The sequence below is a fragment of the Aegilops tauschii genome, chromosome 2 (genome assembly GCF_002575655.3).
Source record: "Aegilops tauschii subsp. strangulata cultivar AL8/78 chromosome 2, Aet v6.0, whole genome shotgun sequence".
NCBI classification, from domain to species: domain Eukaryota; kingdom Viridiplantae; phylum Streptophyta; class Magnoliopsida; order Poales; family Poaceae; genus Aegilops; species Aegilops tauschii.
The window spans coordinates 351,885,556-351,910,552 of record NC_053036.3 but is presented as its reverse complement, the minus strand read 5'-3'; the positions used below and the strand labels follow the sequence as shown (position 1 = coordinate 351,910,552).

Here is a 24,997-nt window from a genome sequence, read left to right as displayed (position 1 = left end):
GGGGATGCGCGGACAACGACCTTTACAGTCCGCCGCGGAGTCGCACGAGGCCCGTCGTGTCGTTGAACAGGCCAACAGAGTCAACGCCAAAGTTGGAGTAGAGGCGCACAAAGGTCAACGGCGACGATGGGCGACACAAACCGATCAAGTATAGATCGGAAAACCAAAAAGAAAACGCCGATCAAGGTGACCGGCGGGAGAGAGAAAACCCGGATCAAGAGATCGGGAAAAAGACTCTTTAGGGCAGCCGGTCAACATGACCGGCGGACGAACCCTAGGTACGGGCGGCGCGGCCCCCGACGGCGGTCATGGAGGCCGACCGCCCCGGGGGCGGCGCGCGGGTGCGGAAACGGCGGCGGCTATGTTGATACTATGTTAGAAGGGAGAGAAAGATTGTTACGGAATATGATGTATGTGTTATCGAGCCTCGAGGGCGGGTATAAATTGAATATAATACTTGGAGGGCAAATAAGATGGAAATAACTCTATATAAATCCGGGCAATCTCTACTACTAAATATATCTCTAACAAAAACAACTAAAACACCGTAAAGTGTTCAATAAATTACTACTCCCTAAAAACACTCTAATAATATGGGATGGAGAAAGTAGTACTAAATAGAACATATGTACCCGATATCAAAAGGGTCACAATTATTTTGGGACGGAGGGAGTATAATTTTGTTCACGTTGAGCTGTCTTGATAGCATCATTTCCGCCTGCTGGACCAATGTGGCAGACTTTAAGGGACAGGCATCTCATTTTTGCACACCCTGTGTTTTCTATTCTAGTCTTCTCCCCATTAACCATAGTGCGCAGCGATGCCATTAGCACTAGATCAGGAACACAACGGACCAGGAGCGTTCTCCGTCCAATACATGGCCGGCACCACCGCACCAACACCAAGTTTTGCCGACTTAGGCGGGGCCACGCTACCACGATCACGAAAGCTCAAAATCATCCAGCCAAGATGATAAACACTTTTGTCACCGCCGTTTGCCCATGAAGCACATTTCTGCAAAGCCTTAACGTCGCCTCCTTGTTTTATTTGTCCTGGCGAACATTACTTTTAGCCTTTTCTAGATACGTAGTGGCCCTCAATCATAATCACTAGCGTCCTCATCCCTCAGAAATGCACTACCAAGCACAAAAACCAAGCATATGCAATGCTGACGAGGAACCTCCTTTCCATGCAATTGAGCAACTATATATATATTCTTTCCGTGAAGAGAATAGTGAAGAAACATTTTATTCCCTTACTTACATTGTCAAGGGAAGTACTGCGCCTCTACTCATCCTAACATTTTATTTTCCGCATCCGAATTGTTTTTACCAAAGCGGATCGCCTATTTCCAGATGTTTCTGTGAAGAATTGCACATGCCAGTGAAGCACCATTTTAGCAACCAATTCCTCATTGGTTCCTTATCTCCATGCACATCTCCCTGGCTAATTTCCCCAGAAAATTGTGCATCTTGTCTTGTGTGTCTCATGTTGCCAAGTCTACAGGCAGGGAAGAACTGAAAACCCTGTCCTTTGCCTTCAAAGCCTACCAAAGCAACAATGCAGTAAGATCACCAAGAAGCCAACAAAACAAAACTCACAAAACAATATGACCGCGCGCTTACTTCTTTGTCCCAGTTGGTTCGCAGGGTGATGGACAGGAGCAACACTGTCTGCACGACAAGCCCGCAGGTTAATCCGAACCACAGCCCCTAACAGTTCATAACGACATTTTTCAGAGGTTTCCTCAAGTCAAATAAGGAATATAGGTCAACTTAGAGCTTTTTGTATAATGACACAAGTAAAATAAGTACCATTCCACCAAGATGGTACACAAAAGCAAAATATAAAGCCGCGGGGATGCCGACAAGGTAGTACGCGCTGAGATTGACATACGCGCCAATCTTCTGGAAGCCACAGCCCCTAACGATACCTGAAAAACGCCGATCACAGATATTGTTCATCCTATACCTATACGCAGGCTCCTTATAATTTCCAAATTTATTTTCTCTTAAGCACCTACACTGCACTTACCTGAAAGGACACACTGCAGGTCATCAAACAAGAATGTCATGGCAAGAATTGGCATCATTCTGGCAATGTATTCCACCACTTCCTTTTCGTTGCTGTACGCGTACCCCCATAAATTGCGCACCAAAATGATAGCAAGACCGACCGATACGCTCGACACAAGACCCAGAGCCATGATCACATGGGTCGCTAAACGGGCAGCCTCAGGCCGCCCAGCGCCAAGCTCGTTTGATACTCGGGTGCTACAGAGGCGAGAGATAATGAGTATTAAGTTTTCGTATGGTAAGATAGATAGTATCATTGAAGTACTATATGATCAAACTATCATGTTTATGAATTCGAGTTGTTCAGTCTGACCTTATAGCTGCACCAAGCCCAGATGGGATTCTGAATACTAGTGAAAGAGTATTTAAACTGCAGCAAGTTCAGCTGTTACTATCAGAAGAAGGCGAAGGCGAACCGGATGTGAAATAAACCATGCATATGATACCTCACCTGATGGACAACACCGACGCCTCGAGCTTAGGATTTGGAAGAAATCCAGAAAAAAGTACAAGCAGCTCAAATGACCACCACTCCAAACTGTGTAAAATAAATGTAGGATGAAGTTCAGTTGGAGATGGATGATGAAAAATTCTACCTGCAATTAGAGGGATCAATTCAAACTTACCAAACCATGAGAGCAGATGGAACGGCAAGCCTCAAAAAGCTAAGGATGTCGCGAAACGCCTCCATTGACAACCCTGTCCAAGTCCTCTTACAGGATGGAGAGAGCCTGATGTAGAGAGCCAGGATGAGCAGATTGGTCAGGTAAGAGATTGTATTGGCCAAGGCAGCACCCTTGTTGCCCAGGCCAAGCTTGTAAACCAGCAACCAGCACACCAAGATATGGTTCAGTGCGGTGACACCTGAGCTCAGCATCACCGGGTGGACGATGTTCTGCGTTTGTAGGAACCGGACATGGCACTGTAGCGGGCCGTAGACGAACAGCGCCGGGATCATCCAACGGATGTAGCTCCCTGCTCCCATGGCAATCTCAGGGTCCTGGCCGAAGAAGAGGAGGATCTGGCCAGTGTATGCCCATATCACAGCAACCACGACGCTCAGAGGAGTGAGCACAAGGATTGCCCTCTGCTTGTAGATGCCAAGAAGATGGTACTGCTTTGCTCCGAAGGCTTGCCCACACAGTGTGTCCAAGCTGCTCGACATGCCGGCCTCAAATCATCATGAACAAAGCCAGCTGATGTTAGTTGTTCAGAAGGTCCAACATATGTAAGAGATGAAATTGACACAATATATATACCAACAAGCTGAAGCCGGTGACACCGGCGAAGGAGGTGGCGATGGAGGCACTCGAGAGATCGAGCTCACCGAGATGACCCACAAACATGACTGATATCATCTGGACGACGTTCTGCAGGAGGCTTCCGACGATTAGAGGCCCGGCAAGGTACAACTGCTTCTTGACCTCAATCACTAGGAGGCTCTCTCCTGGCCCTCCTGTCTTCTCACTCCTGCCCCCAACAAGGGGCTCCTCCATGTTTGGCAGCATGCTTGGAACTTCACACTCTACTTCTGAACAAGGTAGGTGTTCACAAGTGAAATGAAGGGATATTTAACACGAACGTGGAAGAAGATACCAATGGATTTCACCAATATTATATAGCCAAATTCCAACAGGAAATCGAGAGGAAACAGAGGGCATTAGCTTGGCAGCCAAGTTCAGCATGTGTCAACAAGAAAATTTGAGCATGATTGAGACGATTCAGAGTACAGAAGTCAAGTGGACTAAAACTCTATGGGAGACTAAGGAGGCAGCTTGGCAACCAGGTTCAACACAACTGACAGAATAACTACCCGACAATCTGCAGTGAATTGGATGATAAAGAATACATGCTCGACCAGAACAAGATTGCCATTTCTATCCCTTTCTTGAGTGCACTTAGATCTGCAATACTAATCAAGAATATATACCAAGGTACTAATGAAATCAATCATGGACTCCCTTTCCCGACTCGTTGTCACTGTCACACCTTTTGAACATATCAATAATGCAAACAGTTTAAGACACGGCCAATCGTTTCTAAGCGAGCATATCTTAAAATTCGTTACTTTTCTGTTCTGTTGTGTCTGGCCACTCACGTGCTACCACCTACTTCATACATATAAATGAAAGGGCATTTTCCAAGATCCAGGGCCATTAGCGAATCGACTGACGAGCCCTGTGATTAGGAACCGCAAAAGTAAAAATTCAGAATGGCTTCTTGAATCCATCCGGGTAAAAATTCAAGACATCCCTCCTCTACGGGCAAAACAGAACCTCCTAAGATGTACTTCAAAATGAGGCAGGAGCAAACTCTGTCGCTCTTAGATGCTACAACCAAAGCACGGAATCAAATTCCAGAGAAGTGGCGAACCTCTCCAATGGAGCAATACAGATAAAAGGCTAGTAAGGGGATAAGAACCGCACCGCAGGCAGGTAGAGGGCGTGTTGAAGATTCCGCGAGAGGGAGAGCACCGCGAGGGCTAGACGTCGGCGGCCCGGGTGGCCACGGCGAGGAAGCGGCAGAACAAGTCCTCCTCACACAAGGGGGATGGGGCCGCGAGCAAGGCGGCTACAGAGAAAATGAGTGATGCATGTCACAGTGTCACACCACATATAGTTTTTTTTAAAAGAGGTTGAACCCCGATCTCTGCATCAAGCGATGCACACAACCATATTATTATATTATTCAATAATGCCCTATGGAGCAACAGGATAGAGCTAGATGATCCGTCGGAGCGAGTGTTGCCGCCGGTACCGACTGAGGCTTGTCTGCCTGTGACGGACGGCGCCCCGAGACAGGAGATATTTGGGACCGGCGCCATGTTGATGGTGCCCGCTACGACAGCGACAGACGGCGCCCCGAGACAGGAGGTCTTGGAGACGGCCGCTGAGCGGCAGAGGGCTCGAGACCGGAGGTCTCCGAGAGGCCAGTTGAGTCTGCCCGACGCCTCTCCAGTGTCGAGGGAAGGGGGAGTTGCGGGCAGGAGGCCCTTGACCCCCCCCCTCTCTCTTCGCCGTTCGGAGCCTAGGCAGGTTCCGCCTTCACCGACACATGCTGATGTGCGCTTGGTTGCAGCGCCGGAGGAGAGGACGGACGTGCCGACAGGAGGAGTCTTGCCGCCCTCACTTCCCACGTCGGCACTTGTTGGACCCGACGGGTGCACGTCAAGGGACCTGATACGTCCATTTTGCATTATGATTTTATCTTGATATTTATTGCATTATGGGCTGTTATTACACATTATGGTATAATATTTATGCCTTTTCTCTCTTAATTTACAAGATTTACATGAAGAGGGAGAATGCCGGCAGCTGGAATTCTGGACCGGAAAGGAGCAAATCTGAGAGAACTATTCTGCACAACTCCAAAAGTCCTGAAAATTTACGGAGAATTATTTTGGAATATATAAAAATTATTGGGCGAAGAAACTACCAGAGGGAACTCACCAGGTGGCCACAAGCCTGGGGGCGCGCCCCCAGGGCTTGTGGGCCCCCTGGTAGGTCTCCGGTGCCCATCTTCTGCTATATGAAGCGTTTTGACCTAGAAAAAAAATAGAGAGAGAGAGAGAGCTTTCGGGACGAAGTGCCACCGTCTCGAGGCAGAACCTAGGCAGAAGCAATCTAGGGCTCCTGCGGAGCTGTTCTGCCGGGGAAACTTTCCTCCCGGAGGGGGAAATCGAAGCCATCGTCATCACCAACGATCCTCTCATCGAGAGGGGATCAATCTTCATCAACATCTTCACCAGCACCATCTCCTCTCAAACCCTAGTTCATCTCTTGTATTCAATCTTTGCCTCCAAACCTTAGATTGGTACATGTGGGTTGCTAGTAGTGTTGATTACTCCTTGTAGTCGATGCTAATTGGTTTATTTGGTGGAAGATCATATGTTCAGATCTTTAATGCTATTCAATACCCCTCTGATCTTGAACATGAACATGCATTGTGAGTAGTTACTTTTGTTCATGAGGACATGGGAGAAGTCTTGTTATGAATTTGGTATTCGTTTGATATTTTGATGAGATGCATGTTGTCTTTCCTCTAGTGGTGTTATATGAACGTCGACTACATGACACTTCACCATGATTTGGGCCTATGGGAAGGCATTGAGAAGTAATAAGTAGATGATGGGTTGCTAGAGTGACAGAAGCGTAAACCCTAGTTTATGCATTGCTTCGTAAGGGGCTGATTTGGATCCACATGTTTCATGTTATGGTTAGATTTATCTTAATTCTTCTCTCGTAGTTGCGGATGCTTGCGAGAGGGGTTAATCATAAGTTGGAGGCTTGTCCAAGTAAGGACAGCACCCAAGTACCAGTCCACCCACATATCAAATTATCAAAGTAACGAACGTGAACCATATGAGCATGATGAAAACTAACTTGACAGTAATTCCCATGTGTCCTCGGAGGCTCTTTGCTTTATATAAGAGTTCATCCAGGCTTATCCTTTGCTACAAAAAGGATTGGGCCACCTTTCTACACCTTTGTTACCCTTGTTACTTGTTACCTGTTACGAATTATCTTATCACAAAACTATCTGTTATCGATAAATTCAGTGCTTGCAGAAAATACCTTGCTGAAAACCGCTTGTCATTTCCTTCTGCTCCTTGTTGGGTTCGATACTCTTACTTATCGAAAGAACTACGATAGATCCCCTATACTTTTGGGTCATCAAGACTCTTTTCTGGCACTGTTGCCAGGGAGTGAAGCGCCTTTGGTGAGTGGAATTTGGTAAGGAAAATTTTATATTACGTGCTGAAATTTACTGTCACTTGTCACTATGGAAAATCATCATTTGAGAGGTTTGTTCGGGGTATCTTCACCTCCACCGGAAGAACAAGAAGTTGCTCCTCAACCTACTGCACCTACTGAAAATATTTATTATGAAATTCCTTCGGGTATGATAGAGAAACTGCTAGCTAATCCTTATGCAGGAGATGGAACACTACATCCTGATATGCATCTAATCTATGTGGATGAAGTTTGTGGATTATTTAAGCTTGCAGGTTTGCCCGAGGATGGAGTCAAGAAGAAGGTCTTCCCCTTATCTTTGAAGGGAAAGGCATTGACATGGTATAGGCTATGTGATGATATTGGATCATGGAATTACAACTTATTGAAATTGGAATTTCATCAGAAGTTTTATCCTATGCATCTGGTTCATCCTGATCGGAATTATATATATATATAATTTTTGGCCTTGTGAAGGAGAAAGTATCGCTCATGCTTGGGGGAGGCTTAATTCAATGTTATATTCATGCCCCAATCATGAGCTCTCAAGAGAAATTATTATTCAGAATTTTTGTGCTCGGCTTTCTCATAATGATCAATCCATACTCGATACTTCTTGTACTGGCTCTTTTATGAAGAAGACTATTGAATTCGAATGGGATCTCTTGGAAAGAATTAAACGCAACTATGAAGATTGGGAGATTGATGAAGGTAAGGAGTCAGGTATAAACCTTAAGTTTGATTGTGTTAAATCTTTCATGGATACTGATGCTTTTCGTGAATTTAGCACTAAATATGGACTTGACTCTGAGATAGTAGCTTCTTTCTGTGAATCATTTGCTACTCATGTTGATCTCCCTAAGGAGAAGTGGTTTAAATATAATCCTCCCATTGAAGTAAAAATAGTAGAACCTATTAAAGCTAAAGAAGAAACCATTACTTATAATGTTGATCCTGTAATTCCTACTGCTTATATTGAGAAACCACCTTTTCCTGTTAGGATAAAAGAACATGCTAAAGCTTCAGATGTAGTCCGTAAGAGTTATAATAGAGCACCTACACCCCCTGAACAAATTAAAGTTGAACCTAGTATCGCTATGGTTAAAGATCTCCTGGTCAATAATATTGATGGGCATGTTATTATTTCTGTGATGAAGCTGCTAGAATTGCTAAACCTAACAAAAAAGATAAACATAGACCTGTTTTTGTCATCCATGTTGTCTCTGTTAAGATAGGAGATCATTGTTATCATGGTTTATGTGATTTGGGTGCTAGTGTGACTGTGTGAGTGCAATTCCCTTTACTTTATATCAAGAGATTATGTATGATATCGCACCTGTTGAAATAGAAGATATTGATGTTACTATTAAGCTTGCTAATAGAGATACTATCTCACCAATTGGGATTGTTAGAGATGTTGAAGTCTTGTGTGGGAAAATAAAATATCCCACTGATTTTCTAATTCTTGGTTCCCCACAATATAATTTTTGTTCCATTATATTTGGTAGACCTTTCTTCAACATTGTTAATGCTAAGATAGATTGTGAGAAAGAAACTGTTAGTGTAAGTTTCGGGGATGTGTCTCATGCGTTTCATTTCTCCAAATTTTGTAGACAACCCCATGATAAAGAATTGCCTAGTAAAGATGAAATTAGTGGTCTTGCTTATATTGACGTGCCTCCTACTGATCCTTTAGAACAATATTAGCTAGGCCATGAAAATGATATGTTTATGAATGAAAGGAACGAAATAGATGAAATATTCTTTAAACAAATGCGTGTTTTGAAACACAATTTGCATGTTGAGACTCTGGGAGATCCTCTAACACCCAAGAGTGATCCTGTGTTCGATCTTAAACAATTGCCTGATACCTTGAAATATGCTTATTTAGATGAAAAGAAGATATATCTTGTTATTATAAGTGCTAACCTTTCAGAGCATGAAGAAAAGAAATTATTGAAAACTCTGAAGAAGCACCGTGCCGCTATTGGATATACTCTGGATGATCTTAAGGGCATTAGTTCCACTCTATGTCAGCACAAAATGAACCTGATGCTAAACCAGTTGTTGATCACCAACGACGGTTAAATCCAAAGATGAAAGAAGTGGTAATTAAGGAATGAAATATTAAAACTTCTGGAACAATTTATCCTATTGCTGATAGTAGATGGGTAAGTCCTGTTCACTGTGTCCCTAAGAAGGGAGGTATTACTATTGTTCCTAATTATAAAAATGAATTAATTCCACAAAGAATTGTTATAGGTTATAGAATGTTAATTGATTTTAGAAAATTAAACAAAGCAACTAGGAAAGATCATTATCCTCTACCTTTCATTGATCAAATGCTAGAAAGACTTTCAAAACATGCACACTTTTGCTTTCTAAATGGTTATTCTGGTTTTTCTCAAATACTTGTGTCACAAGAGGATCAAGAAAAAACTACTTTTACATGCCCTTTTGGTACCTTTGCTTATAGACGTATGCCTTTTGGTTTATGCAATGCACCCGCTACTTTTCAAAGATGTATGTTGATACGTCTCCAATGTATCTATAATTTTTTATTGTTCCATGCTATTATATTATCTGTTTTGGATGTTTTATATGTATTGATATGCTATTTTATATTACTTTTGGGACTAACCTATTAACCTAGAGCCCAGTGCCAGTTTCTGTTTTTCCTTGTTTTTGAGTTTTACAGAAAAGTAATATCAAACGGAGTCCAAACGAGCTAAAACTGTACAGTGATTTTTTATGGACCAGAAGAAGCCCCCGAAGCACAAGAGTTGGACCAAAAGCTTCATGAGGAAGCGACAAGGGTGGAGGGCGCCCCCCTAGGGCGCGCCCCTGGCTTGCCGCTGCCTCGTGGACCCCCCTGACTTGTTTCCGATGCCAAAAATTCCTATAAATCACGAAACCCCCAGAAAGAAACTTAGATCGGGAGTTCTGCCGCTGCAAGCCCCCGAGTCCTCGAAAAACCAATCTAAGCCCGTTTCGGCACCCTGCCGGAGGGGGAATCATCACCGGAGGCCATCTTCATCATCCCGGCAGTCTCCATGATGAGGAGGGAGTAGTTCACCCTCGGGGCTGAGGGTATGTACCAGTAGCTATGTGTTTGATCTCTCTCTCTCTCTCTCTCGTGTTCTTGATTTGGCACGATCTTGATGTACTGCGAGCTTTGTTATTATAGCTGGATCTTATGGTGTTCTTCCCTCTCTACCTTGTGATGAATTAAATCTTTTCCTTTGAGGTTTTGTTATGTCGGATTGAATCTTTGGATGTGAGAGCACTTGATTTATGTCTTGCGATGGGATATCCGTGGTGACAATGGGATGTTCTATTGATCCACTTGATGTATGTTTTGGTTATCAACTTGCGGATTCCCGTGGTGACATTGGGGTAATCTATGCATAGGGGTTGATACGCATTTTCATATTCCTTTTTTCGATAGAAATCTTGGGATACTCTTGAAGTTCTTTGTGTTGGATTGAATATTATGAATCTAAGATTGTGTGATGCATATCGTATAATTGACCCACGGATACTTGTGGTGACATTGGAGTATCTAGGTGACATTAGGGTTGATTGATGTGTGTCATGTGGTGTTATTTTAGTACGAACTCTAGGGTTGTTTGTGACACTTATAGGAATAGCCCAATAGATTGATCAGAAAGAATAACTTTGAGGTGGTTTCGTACCCTAGAAGCAATTTAATCTTATCTTCTCCGCACTAGGGACTTTGGATTGATTCTTTGTTGCATGTTGAGGGATTGTTATATGATCCAATGATGTTATCATTGTTGAGAGAACTTGCACTAGTGAAAGTATGAACCCTAGGCCTTGTTTCCAAGCATTGCAATACCGTTTTGCTCACTTTTATCACTTGTTACCACGCTGTTTTTATTTATTCAGATTATAAAAATATATTTCTACCATCCATATTACACTTGTATCACCATCTCTTCGCCAAACTAGTGCACCTATACAATTTACCATTGTATTGGGTGTGTTGGGGACACAAGAGACTCTTTGTTATTTGGTTGCAGGGTTGTTTGAGAGAGACCATCTTCATCCTACGCCTCCCACGGATTGATAAACCTTAGGTCATCCACTTGAGGGAAATTTGCTACTGTCCAACAAAACTCTGCGCTTGGAGTCCCAACACAAGTCTACAAGAAGAAGGTTGCGTAGTAGACATCATATGACGACTATATTCTCTGACTTTTGTGAAAAAATTGTTGAGGTTTTCATGGATGATTTCTCCGTTTACGGGCTTCTTTTGATGATTGCTTAAGCAACCTTGATCAAGTTTTGCAGAGATGCGAAGAAACTAATCTTGTCTTGAATTGGGAGAAGTGCCACTTTATGGTTAATGAAGGTATTGTCTTGGGGCATAAAAACTCCGAAAGAGGTATTGAAGTTGATAAAGCTAAAATTGATGCAATTTAAAAGATGCCGTGTCCTCAAGATATCAAAGGTATAAGAAGTTTCCTTGGTCATGCTGGTTTTTATAGGAGATTTATTAAAGACTTCTCTAAACTTTCTAGGCCTCTCACTAATCTTTTACAAAATATGTTCCATTCGTTTTTGATGATGATTGTTTAGAAGCCTTTGAAATACTTAAGAAAGTCTTAATTTCTACACCTATTGTTCAACCACCTGAATGGAACCTACACTTTGAAATTATGTGTGATGCTAGTGGTTATGATGTTGGTGCTGTTCTAGGGCAAAGAGTTGATAAGAAATTAAATGTTATCCATTATACTAGTAAAACTCAAGACAGTGCTCAAAGAAATTATGCTACTACTGAAAAATAATTTTTAGCAGTTGTATTTGCTTGTGACAAGTTCAGATCTTATATTGTTTATTCTAAGGTAACTGTTCACATCGATCATGCTGCTATTAAATATCTTATGGAAAAGAAAGATGCTAAACCTAGACTTATTAGGTGGGTTCTCTTGCTACAAGAATTTGATTTACATATTACTGATAGGAAAGGGGTTGAAAACCCCGTAGCAGACAACTTGTCTTGGTTAGAAATATTCTTGATGACCCACTACCTACTGATGATAGCTTTCCTGATGAGCAATTAGCTATCATAAATGCTTCTCATAGTATTCCATGGTATGCAGACTATGCTAATTATAATGTTGCTAAATTTATACCACCTAGTTTCACATACCAACAAAAGAAAAAGTTTTTCTATGATTTAAGACATTACTTCTGGGATGATCCACACCTTTATAAAGAAGGAGTAGATGGTGTTATGAGACGTTGTGTACCTGAGCATGAACAGGAACAAATCCTATGCAAGTGTCACTCTGAGTCTTACGGAGGACACCATGATGGAGACAGAACTGCACACAAGGTATTATAATCTGGTTTTTATTGGCCTACTCTCTTCAAAGATGCTCGTAAGTTTGTCTTGTCTTGTGATGAATGTCAAAGGATTGGTCATATTAGTAGACGGCAGGAAATACCTATGAATTATTCACTTGTTATTGAAACATTTGATGTTTGGGGATTTGATTATATGGGACCTTTTCCTTCCTCCAATGGGTATACACATATTTTGGTTGCTGTTGATTATGTTACTAAGTGGGTAGAAGCTATTTCAACTAGTAGTGCTGATCATAACACCTCCATTAAAATGCTTAAAGAAGTTATTTTTCCAAGGTTTGGAGTCCCTAGATATTTAATGACTGATGGTGGTTCACACTTTATTCATGGTGCCTTCCATAAATTGCTTGCTAAGTATGATGTTAACCATAGAATTGCATCTCCTTATCACCCTCAGTCTAGTGGTCAAGTAGAATTGAGTAATAGAGAAATAAAATTGATCTTGCAAAAGATTATTAATAGATCTAGGAAGAATTCGTCTAAGAAACTTGATGACGCATTATGGGCTTATATAACTGCTTATAAGAATCCTATGGGTATGTCTCCATATAAAATGGTTTACGAAAAATCATGTCACTTACCTCTAGAATTAGAACATAAAACTTATTGGGCAATTAAAGAGATCAACTATGATTTCAAACTTGCCGGTGAGAAGAGGCTATTTGACATTAGCTCACTTGATGAATGGAGAACCATGCCAAGTTGTTTAAAGAAAAAGTGAAAAGATGGCATGACAGAAGGATACAAAAGCATGAATTCAATGTAGGTGACCATGTCTTGCTATACAACTCTCATTTAAGATTTTTTGCAGGAAAGGTTCTCTCTAAATGGGAAGGGCCTTACATTATCGAGGAAGTTTATTGTTCCGCTGCCACCAAGATCAACAATGCCGAGGGTACCAACCCGAAGGTGGTAAATGGCCAACGAATCAAACATTATATCTCAAGTACTCCCGTAAATGTTGAAACCAATATTATCCATACCATAACACCGGAGGAGTACATAAGGGAAACTTACCAGAACGTTCTAGACCCCCGCAAAGGAATAGGTATGTGATACGGTAAGTAAACCGACTGCAAAAGTTTTCCAATGGCAATTTTACTCCATTTTGGAATATTTAAAAAATTAGGAAAATAAGTAGTCCGAATAGCGCACGAGGAGGCGATAAGCCGTGGGGCGCCCTGCCCCCCTTGGCGCGCCTCCTGGGCTTGTGGCCACCTCGTGTGCCCTCAGGACTCTGTTTTCTCCCAGATTACTTGTTTTGCACGGTAAAAATTCATTATATAACCTCCCGAAGGTTTTGACCACCGTACCATGGCAATGTCCTCTGTTCTTGTTTCGAGCTATTTTCTGCTAGAGTTTTCAAGGCCAGGCATCATGTCTTCCTCCTCCTCCAACAATGTGGAAGACGATGCTTGGTTGATGCAGATGGAACTCAGGAGGGAGGATGCCTAGGGAGTCATGATGGAGGAGGATGAAGGAGATTCGCTTGAGGTTCAGCCTTCGGCTTCGGAAAGAGGCACTCTAGCTTGCATCTCTAATGTTCCAAATCCGCATCAAGCAATAGGGAATACAAGCAACCATGAAGGCCAACAGATACGAGAAGGGCTTTCCCCTAGGAGGCCCTTACACAAGTTACATCGAAACAACTTTCATAATTTGGTTCATAACTATGGAGTGGAGAATACTCCTCATGCACATATACCCTCCAATTGGGATATATCCCGTCCAAGTGAAAGTGATGCATGGAAAAGCTCTTGGTGGCCTGAAAATAAGCATCTTTTAGAGGAAATTCAGAAGAATGCAAATATGCTCCAACGTGTACTCCAAGAATTTTAGGACATGAAGGGTAGCTTAATGAGGCTGACAGAAACCTTATCATCACCACCTCTGAAGAAGGAGACATGAGTACATGGGCATGGGCACTCCCCTTGGCTTGTGCCAAGCTTGGGAGAGGTGCCCCGGTATCATATCACCACCACATATTTACCTTTATTATTTTTCTTAGTTTGATCCTTTTGGTTATATCTTGGTTTAGTAGAATAAAGTTTTTCTTTAGTATAATCTAGTTTTGAGTTTTACTTTGTGTTCCCTCTATGTAATCGAGTCTGACAATTATATAATAAAGAGTAGTTTTGAGTTGAGGGCTTTGTTTTCTTGGTTTGATCTTAGAAAAGAAAAGAAAAAGAATAAAAGAAGTAAAAATATTATATAATGATCTTATGGAGAGTGATGACTTCACATATAAGAAGTATGTCGTATAAAATTTGTTGGGAGTTGACAAACATAGTTTTGGTCATTTATGCAATTAATAGGATGTAATAAAGAAAGAGAGGTCTCACATACAAATATACTATATTGGACATCTTTTGTGATTGTGAGCACTCATTAAAATATTATATGTTAAAAGGTTGATGTTGGACAAGGAAGACAACATAATGGGTTATGTTTCCTTATATCCGAATAGAAGTATATTGTCATGGATCCTCCAACATGTTGAGTTTGCTTCTCATCCTATGCTAGCCAAATTTTCTGCACCAAGTAGAGATACTACTTGTGCATCCAAAATCCCTTAACCTAGTTTTGCCATGATAGTCCACCATACCTACCTATGGATTGAGTAAGATCCTTCAAGTAAGTTGTCATCGGTCCAAGCAATAACAATTGCTCTCTAAATATGTATGATCTTTTAGTGTGAGGAAAATAAGCTTTATACGAACTTGTGATATGTAAGAAATAAAAGCGACGGACTGCATAATAAAGTTCTTTATCACAAGCGGCAATATAAAATGACGTTCTTTTGCATTAAGATTTTGTGCATCCAACCATGAAAGTGCATGACAACCTTTGCTACCCTCTGCGAAGGGCCTATCTTTTACTTTTACCTTCTACCTTTATACAAGAGTCATGGTGATCTTCACCCCTCCTTTTTATACCTTTTGTTTTTGGCAAGCACTATATGTTGGGGAAGATCCAGATATATATCCAATCAGATGTAGGTGTTCATAAACTATTATCGTTGACAATACCCTTGAGGTAAATGGTTGGGGGGGGGGCGAAACTATAAGCCCCTATCTTCCTATGTGTTTGATTGAAACTTTGATCTCATAAGTATCATGTGAGTGTTAGCAATTACGAAATATTAAATGATGGTTGAGTATGTGAACTTGCTAAATAAAAGCTCTTACATTTACTCTTTCCGATGTTATGATAAATTGCAATTGTCCCAATGACCAAGATCATAGTTTGTTGGTTTTCAATAAAGTTTTTGATTCATACTTTACCTTGTGAACAAATTGTTACTTTAACATAAGAAATTATATGACAATATATGTTGTTGTTCTAAAGATGATCATGTGCCCTCATGTCCATATTTTATTTGATCGACACCTCTATCTCTAAACATGTGGTCATGATTATCGATTTCGGCTTTCGCTTGAGGACAAGTGAGGTCTAAGCTTGGGGGAGTTGATACATCCATTTTGCATCATGCTTTTATGTTGATATTTATTGCATTATGGGCTATTATTACACATTGTGGTACAATACTTATCCCTTTTCTATCTTAATTTACAAGATTTACATGAAGAGGGAGAATGCCAGCAGCTGGAATTCTGGACTGGAAAGTAGCAAATCTGAGAGACCTATTCCGCACAACTCCAAAAGTCCTAAAAATTTATGGAGAATTGTTTCGGAATATATAAAAATTATTGGGCGAAGAAACTACCGGAGGGGACCCACCAGGTGGCGATAAGCTTGGGGGCACGCCCTACCTCCCAAGGCGCGCCCCCAGGGCTTGTGGGCCCCCTGGCAGGTCTCCAGTGCCCATCTTCTGCTATATGAAGCATTTTGACCTAGAAAAAATAGAGAGAGAGCTTTCGGGATGAAGCACCGCCGTCTCGAGGCGGAACCTGGGCAGGAGCAATCTAGGGCTCCAGCGGAGCTATTCTACCGGGGAAACTTCCCTCCCGGAGGGGGTAATCGAAGCCATCATCAGCACCAACGATCCTCTCATCGAGAGGGGGTCAATCTTCATCAACATATTCACCAGCACCATCTCCTCTCAAACCCTAGTTCATATCTTGTATTCACTCTTTGCCTCCAAACCCCAGATTGGTACCTGTGGGTTGCTAGTAGTGTTGATTACTCCTTGTAGCTGATGCTAGTTGGTTTATTTGGTGGAAGAACATATGTTCAGATCCTGAATGATATTCAATACCCCTCTGATCTTGAACATGAACATGCATTGTGAGTGGTTACTTTTGTTCCTGAGGACATGTGAGAAGTCTTGTTATAAGTAATCATGTGAATTTGGTATTCGTTCGATATTTTGATGAGATGTATGTTGTCTTTCCTCTAGTGGTGTTATGTGAACGTCGACTACATGACACTTCACCATGATTTGGGCCTAGGGGGAGGCATTGGGAAGTAATAAGTAGATGATGGGTTGCTAGAGTGATAGAAGCTTAAACCCTAGTTTATGCGTTGCTTCGTAAGGGGTTGATTTGGATCCACATGTTTCATGTTAGGGTTAGATTTATCTTAATTCTTCTTTCGTAGTTGTGGATGCTTGAGAGAGGGTTTAATCATAAGTGGGAGGCTTGTCCAAGTAAGGACATCACCTAAGCACCGGTCCACCCACATATCAAATTATCAAAGTAACGAACACAAATCATATGAGCATGATGAAAACTAACTTGCCAGTAATTCCGATGTGTCCTTGGGAGCTCTTTGCTTTATATAAGACTTCGTCCAGGCTTATCCTCTTCTACAAAAAGGATTGGCCACCTTTCTGCACCTTTGTTACACTTGTTACTTGTTACCCGTTACGAATTATTTTATCACAAAACTATCTTTTACCGATAAATTAAATGCTTGCAGAAAATACCCTGCTGAAAACTGCTTGTCATTTCCTTCTGCTCCTCGTTGGGTTCATCACTCTTACTTATCGAAAGGACTACGATAGATCCCCTATACTTGTGGGTCATCAGGACCAGGCCCCGAGGGACAGGACTACGGAGGAGGTCATTGCTTTCAGTGGGATTATGAACCGGTGTCTGCTGACAGGTATGTCAGTAACCGGATTCAGGCCCAACCTGATGCGACGACCCATATTAGGGCGTGCTATGAGGGCAGCCAAGCTTCGTGACATCGAGGCAACTACATGTATGTCTATTAATACGAGTTGTTCCATTTTGCATTTTTCAGAACATGAGATCACAAGTAATGCAACCAACTTAGGAGTATCCCTCGGGTCCAATGGGAAGGAAATTGCAAAATCTGTTAACGATTTATTAGACTTGGAAGCTGAGAGAGCGTCTGAGATAATTCGAAATATCGCGGCTGTGAGGCCTATGAATGAGGCCGATATAATAAAATAGGGCTTTTAGTTCTAGAGAGTTTTTACGACGACCTCCTACCCACTTTGGAGGCCGAAGTTGAGTTAGAGGGAACAGAGTCTGAGGGACATGTAGACCCTATACCGCTAGAATGCACTACACAAGCTGCCTCCAGTCACATGGACGCGGAGGGAGTGGCGGATAAACCAAAACGTTCCTGGAAGAGGAAGGTTTATAGGACATTAGCAGTTCGTAGAAGTGTGAGAGTCAAATTCAAGAAAAAAAATTCATGATGACTAATGAATTTCAAAAAACGAAAGGATTTTTTGGAATAGCAGAGGTCTAGCAGACTTGGCTAAACAAAGGTTCCTTGCAGAAGCGTCAATTGATCATAAAATCGATTTTATTGCCCTCATTGAAATAGAAAGAGATAATTTCATCTCGCAGTTCCTAGGAACCTTATCTGGTGGAATAGATTTTGACTGGCACTGCCTGCTCCCTAGGGGACAATCCGGTGGGATCTTATTGGGGGGTTATGTGCGAAACATTAGAGGTAATGAAGGTGGTTCAAGGTGATTTCGCAGTTAAGTTGCAGGTGAGGTCAAAACCGGATGGATCCCGGTGGGCTTTGGTGGCTGTGTACGGAGCAGCCCAACCTGAATTTAAGCCTGAATTCCTGGCTGATCTGGTTAGGATCTGCGGGGATGAAAGGTTGCGGGTCTTAGTTGGAGGAGACTTTAACATTATTAGAAGAAGAGAAGAAAATAATAATGACAATTTTGATGGACGATGGTCATTCATGTTCAATGCGATTATTGAGAGTCTCAATCTGAGGGAGATTGACCTCAAGGGTACACAGTTCACATGGGCGTATCCGTTACCTATTCCGACTTATGAGATGTTGGATAGAGTTCTTACTAGTGTGGAATGGGAACAGAAATTCCCACTTGTATCGGTGCATGCGATGCAGCGTGCAATCTCAGATCACACACCCTTGTTGGTTGACTCGGGAGAAGCCACTCATATAGGTAACAAGAATATTTTATCTTTCGAATTAAGCTAGTTCAAAAAAGAGAATTTCTTAGACATAGTTGCAAGGGAATGGGCCACGCCTGTTGGTGGGCACTCCAATGTAGAAAGATGGCAAAACAAGATTAGACACCTACGACATTTTTTAAGGGGTTGGGCGAGAAGTGAAAGCGGGATATATAAACAATAAAAAGAAAGACTCATCCAATTGATTGAAGCATTAGATCTGAAAGCAGAGTCTAACCTGCTTAACATGACCGAGCAGGCCGCAAAGTCTAAGGCCGGGCAGAAACTTCGCGTTCTTCTTAGAGAAGAAGAAATGGAATGGGCCTTGCGTGCTAAGGTTCTCAAAGTTGTCCAAGGGGATGAAAATACTCAATTGTTTCACATGATTGCAAATGGCAAACATAGGAAAAAAATCATCCAACTCAAGCAGGATGAAGGGACGGTGGTTGGACATGAGAACTTCAAGTTATACATTCCGAATTACTATAAACAGCTCTTTGGGCCTCCTGTGGACAATGATGTGTCCCTTGATGAGCTAGCAGTTGGGAATATCCCTCAGCTTAGGTCAGATGAAAATGAGATTTTATCTGCACCATTTATTGAGAAAGAGGTTTTCGACGCGATATCACAAATGAAGCATAAGGCACCTGGACCAGATGGGTTCCCTGGGGAATTCTATAAGAAATGTTGGCATATCATAAAGGGTGACGTTATGCCCATGTTCAATGACTTCTTCAATGGCCACCTACAACTCTTCCATCTCAACTTTGGTACGATAACATTGTTGCCAAAGAAAGAGGAAGCAGTTCGTATTGAGCAGTTCAGGCCTATCTGTCTTTTCAATGTGAGTTTCAAAATTTTCATGAAAGTTGGCACAAATAGATTGCACGGATTCCCATTCGGTGGTGCAACCGAGTCAGACTGCCTTCATGACTGGGAGACATATCCTAGAAGGGGTTGTCGTCTTACATGAAACTGTACATGAAATCCATTCGAAGAAACTAGATGGGGTATCATAAAGGTGGATTTTGAGAAGGCGTATGATAAGGTCAAATGGCCATTCCTCCAGCAGGCCATGAGCCTGAAGGGGTTTATGAAACCTGGAGGAAACAGGTGGACTCCTTTATCCAAAAAGGCAGTGTTGGGATTAAGGTGAATGATGACATGGTCATTATTTCTAGAGTCACAAGGGCTTAAGACAAGGAGATCCGATGTCTCCTATCTTATTCAACATAGTGGCTGATATGTTGGTCGTGCTTATAGGTAGGGCCAAGGAGAACAGCCAGGTAGGTGGACTCGTTCCTCATCTGGTCGATGGGGGGGGGGGTTCTATCCTACAATACGCCCACGAAACTATCATCTTCTTGGAACATGATCTTGCAAAGGCTAGGAATATGAAACTAGTGCTTTCTCTTTTTGAACAATTGTCGGAGCTTTTTCACAAGAGCGAATTGTTTTGCTTTGGTAGAGCCAAAGAGGAGCAAGACACATAGACAATTGTTCGTTGTGAAATGGGTTCCTTGCCTTTCAGTTATCTAGGAATTCTGATTCACCATCATAAATTATCAAATAAAGAATGGAAATGCATCAAATATCGATTTGAGAAGAAAAAAAACTAAGCTGCTGGAAGGTAAGCTTATGTCCTATGGAGGTCGGCTAGTGCTGATCAATTCAGTACTAACTAGTATGTCGATATTCATGTTATCTTTCTTTGAAGTACCTAAAGGGGTATAGAAGAGATTAGATTTCTATCGATCTCGTTTTTTCTGGCAATCATATGAAGTCAAGGCAAAATACCGCTTGGCAAGATGGGATACTATTTGCAGACCCAAAGACCAGGGAGGACTTGGGATTGAGAACCTGAGATTACAAACAAATGCCTGCTGAGTAAATGGCTGTATAGGTTATTGATACGTCTCCAAAGTATCTATAACTTTTTGATTGTTCCATGCTTTTAAAGTATCATTATTGGATGTTTTATATTCATTTACTAGCAGCTTTATATCATTTTTTGGGACTAACCTATTGACATAGTGCCAAGTGCCAGTTGCTATTTTTTGCTTGTTTTTTACTTCACAGAATATCCATATCAAACGAAGTCCAAATGCAGCAAAACCTTTTGGAGAATGTTTCTGCCCAGAATACACCTAGCAGGCCCAAGATGTGCACTAGAGGGGCCCTGTGGGGCCCTGTGATGCCCGGATAACTAAGCTACAGTAATCCCAAGTTAATGGTGCCACGTCACCACTCTTACTGTTGCTAATCCTCAGTTGATCCAAATCGCAATCCAAATTCAAGTTCAAACTAAAGTCCAAAATTCAAACTTCTCAAACATGCAAACTAAAATGTTCAAAGGGTGGAAAATAATCCCTGGATATTTGTCATGTTGGAACCAACCTCTTTTGAGTTCCCAAAATGCCACTGGGAATTAATTTTTGGTCCAGCAACAATTAAATTGGCCTTTTCAGTTTTTAAAAATGGTTAGGCAATTCCTTTTGGCCTCGAAATTTTTGTGACTCCTAGAAATAATGTGCTTGAGTTATGTGACAAGTCTCATAACTAACAAAACTCATTTAGCTTACAGTTAAATAGAAAATGGTTACTAAATTGAAAACAGAAACAAATTAAAAAGAAAAATAAAAGAAAGTGAAAAGGGAAAAGAGACACCCCCCACGCTGGGCCAACTGGCCTAGGTAGCCAACCGGCCAGCCCAGCCTTCCCCTCTCTGGCCTGCTACAAGGCCACCCCGACCCAAACCCTAGCGATAACCAACCCCATTCCCCCACGTTTCTCCCCACTCCCCTCGATCCATCACGCCTCTCTCCCCTCCCTCGACTGGATCGGGGCAGCGAGCCCGACCCCTTTGCCCCGCCGTTCTGTACCGTCGCTGGATCGCCGGCGCCACCTCGCCCCGTCATCGACCCCGACACCGCACCGTCTCCGGCGCCCCGCCGCCTACTCCATCCCGCCGCCGCCGTGGCCCGCCGCCTCGACGCGCCGGACCCCGTCACAGGATTGCCGCCGCTCGGAGCTGCCCTCGCCGGACCGCCCCACCCCGCCTCTCCTTCGACGGTCGTCGTCGAGCCTCGCCGGCCCACGATCCCCTGCAAACGGGGGTGAGCCGCCGTTCTCCTCTCCCCTGTAGATCGAACGCACCCATGCCGTCCCCGATCCTCCGCGGTCACCGCGCCCATCTCTATCATCGCCCGCGCGCACCGGCCTCCCCCTGCCTTCCCGTGTGCCGCGCCGCCGAGGCCGCCTCTGCCCGTACATGCCTCGCCTCGCTTGCTGTCACGACACGCACGCGTCCTCCGCAACTGCTGACCGCGCTCGACCACCCTCACCTCACCCCGGCAGCCCCTGCTCGCAGCGCCTACGCGTCCCGCACGCTCGCACGAGGCCGCGCCCGCTCGCACCTCGCCCCCGCGTCGTCTGCCTCCCCCGCACGCGCTCGCCGGCTTCCCCGTCGCCGGCGACCTCACCCCGCGGCGGGGCGTTGGCCCGCGCCCGGCGCCGCTCTGGCCAACGCCCCGCCGTGCCCCAGGGGCCTTCTCCCTGCCGCGCCTGGTTGTGGCCTCGGGCACGAACGCCCGCACCCGCGTGCCCGTGCCCGCCCTGCTAAGGCTATGGGCCACTGACCGTGGGGCCCAACCCCCCTTTTTAAAAAAAGGGAAAACAAAATGTATTTTAAAATTATTAACTAATTAGTTAATTAATTAATTAAATAATTAAATAGGTACTTAATTAACTAGATTAACTCTGTTTAGTACCTAATTAACTTGATTAGTTATTTAAAACTGTTAATTAGTTGTTAGTCTATGGCAGAACGGCCCCACACGTCAGGGTTGACTTTGGTCAACTCTGTTGACTGCTGATGTCATGATGATGTCATGCTGATGCAATAACCTCTTTTTAGATTTAATAATAATTTCAGGAATTGCTAAAAACTTTAATAATTCATAGAAAAATAACTGTAACTCGGATGAAAATACTTTCTACATGGAAGTTCCTCAGAACGACGAGACGTATCTGAATACGCGGTCCGTTCATCTGTCACGTACCCCTAGCATAGTGAACATGCAACCTTTCCCCTCCGTTTCATCTGTCCGAAAATGCCTAACTCCGGGAAAACTTTCCGGATGTTATCCCCTTCGCCGGTAGCGTGTAACACCGCGTTAGAACACGTCTAGCTCTGCCTGTTGTCCTGTTATGCACTTGCTTGCTATGTATTTACTGTTTCTCCCCCTCTTCTCTCCGGTAGACCCCGAGACTGCCGCTGATGCCGTTGTGATCAACTACGTCGACGACGACCCCTTCTTCCTGTCTGAGCAACCAGGCAACCCCCCTTTGATCATCCCGATATCGCCCATTCCATTCTCTCATGCTCGCATTAGATTTTGCTACTGTTATTTCATTGCTCCTATTCTGATGCATAGCCTGCTTTTGTACCTGCTGTTGTACCTTACTTGCTTATCCTAAACTGCTTAGTATAGGTTGGTTAGAGATCCATCAGTGACCCCCACTTGTCCTTGCTGCCCCTGCTTCATCATCAATGACTCTCGACGACCAGAGCCCGACACCTCACATCACATCACGCCCCTTTTGTTGCTCGACTCTGCAGAGCTACTATCGAGTGCCGAGGGTGATCCCTCATAACGCACTCCTGATGATAATTCTGTAGTGTAGCTATTCGGTCGTGGTCATCGAGGGTGATTTCCTCTTTCACCATTTTCGATACGGCTCTGTCGTTCAACACCTCAAGTGTGAACCTCGAGGGTGGTCCCTCTTACGTTCACCTTGATGATTACATTGAGTGGAATCCACCGGGGGTGATTCCTCGGGTTTTCCCCTTGATGTCTGGACACACGGTTACCTTGACATTACTTGAGACCTTGGTGAAAGTCGGGCGGGCCTGGAGAGCACCCGCAAGATGGTTACGAGGCATGGCCGGGAAGTCAGGCAGCCCTCGGGTGGGCTGGGCTTGCCCTTGCCGTATTTCCTCGAGACGGGGCGACGGGGTCACATTATCGTGAGTCTCTGCTCGTCTCCGCAAGCTAATAATACACTATGGTTTGGGTATTTGTTCTGAGTTGGCCTTTGGCCTTTACGCACTAACCACCACGCGAGAACAGTTATGGGCCTCAACATCGCAGTATCAGCTGAAGCTTTGTCAGACGTCCAGTTCAGCCTTGCGGCACGGCTGGGCCGGCACCATCCTGTAGTGGTGGAGCCTGGTCTGCCCTGCTCGCAACGACCCGGAGTGCAATGGGCGATGGGCCCAGACCCCGGAGTGCTTAGGATGTAGACCGGCGGGGACCTCTCTGCTGAGCCTAGGTAGGGCTACGACGTGTTGATCTTCCGAGGCCGGGCATTGACCCAGAAAAGTGTGTCCGGCCAGAGTGATCGAGCGTGTTGGAAAACATGGTGCACCCTTGCAGGGAAGTTATCTATTCGAATACCGTGTCCACGGTAATGGACGTTCAGACTTATATCTTGATCTAATACAACTAGAAATGGATACTTAAGATATGTGGCTCCGGGATTGCTTTCTCGCAGGGAGTCGAGAAAGGATCTCTGGGCATTGTTGCTACAACATGCTTGTTAATTATAAACTACTATTCTGTACTCTTCTACATGCTGCAAGACGCTTGGAGCTGCTTGAAGATGCTAGTCTTTGATAGGCTAGGCCTTCCCCTCTATTCTGCCATTCTACAGTTCAGTCCACAGATACAGCCCTTCCATTTGATACCAATGCGTACTTAGTTTAGATCTGATGCTTGCGAGTACTTTGGATGAGTACTCACGGTTGCTTTTCTCCCCCTTTTCCCCCCTTCTTTCTTCTTTCTGGTTGTTGCAACCAGATGGTGGATCCTTGGAGCCAGATGCCACCGCCGACGAATACTACTACATGGAGGCCGCCGAAGACCAGGAGTAGTTAGGAGGTCCTAGGCAGGAGGCCTTGCCTCTTCGATCGTTGCTTCTTTTGTGCTTGCCTTCTTAAGGCATCCTTGTTTAATTTATGTCTGTACTCAGATATTGTTGCTTCCGCTGACGCTTGTGTATCAAGCTTGTATTCGAGCCCTCGAGGCCCCTGGCTTGTAATATGAAGCTTGTATTATTTCAATTTGTGTCTAGAGTTGTGTTGTGATATCTTCCCGTGAGTCCCTGATCTTGATCGTACACATTTACGTGTATGATTAGTGTACGGTCGAATTGGGGGCGTCACAGGCCCACTAGGCACCAGGGCGCGCCAGGGTTCCCAGGCGCGCCCTGGTGGGTAGTGGGGCCCATAGGCACCCTCTCCACCGCCTCTCAGCTCTATAAATACTCTAATATTCCCGAAACCCTAGGGGAGTCATCGAAACAAAATTCCAGCCACCGTAAGTTCCAGAACCATGAGATCCAATCTAGAGGCCTT

At 43.8% G+C, this 24,997-nt stretch overlaps 1 protein-coding gene and 1 long non-coding RNA gene across 3 annotated transcripts; one reads left to right on the top strand and one right to left on the bottom strand.

The window, feature by feature from the left end:
* Positions 1–1,184: 1,184 nt before the first annotated feature.
* LOC109738143 (protein DETOXIFICATION 16) lies at positions 1,185–5,829 on the bottom strand. 2 transcript variants are annotated; one of them, XM_073508566.1, is made up of 10 exons: positions 5,525–5,829; positions 4,833–5,251; positions 3,335–3,606; positions 2,702–3,246; positions 2,527–2,613; positions 2,389–2,445; positions 2,035–2,273; positions 1,815–1,933; positions 1,626–1,712; positions 1,185–1,546 (listed from the first exon to the last, which is right to left on the bottom strand). In XM_073508566.1, exons 1-10 carry the CDS (start codon positions 5,827–5,829, stop codon positions 1,487–1,489), a joined length of 2,190 nt encoding a protein of 729 aa, XP_073364667.1. In that variant the 3' UTR covers positions 1,185–1,486. The 2 variants fall into 2 exon arrangements, with proteins under 2 accessions (XP_073364667.1, XP_020152833.1); XM_020297244.4 differs by lacking the exons at positions 4,833–5,251; positions 5,525–5,829 and adding an exon at positions 4,502–4,742.
* A 15,549-nt stretch (positions 5,830–21,378) lies between these two features.
* On the top strand, positions 21,379–24,713 carry LOC141041679 (uncharacterized). Its single transcript, XR_012202697.1, has 2 exons — positions 21,379–21,695; positions 24,441–24,713. It is a non-coding gene; the product is annotated as an uncharacterized lncRNA (long non-coding RNA).
* Positions 24,714–24,997: the final 284 nt, after the last annotated feature.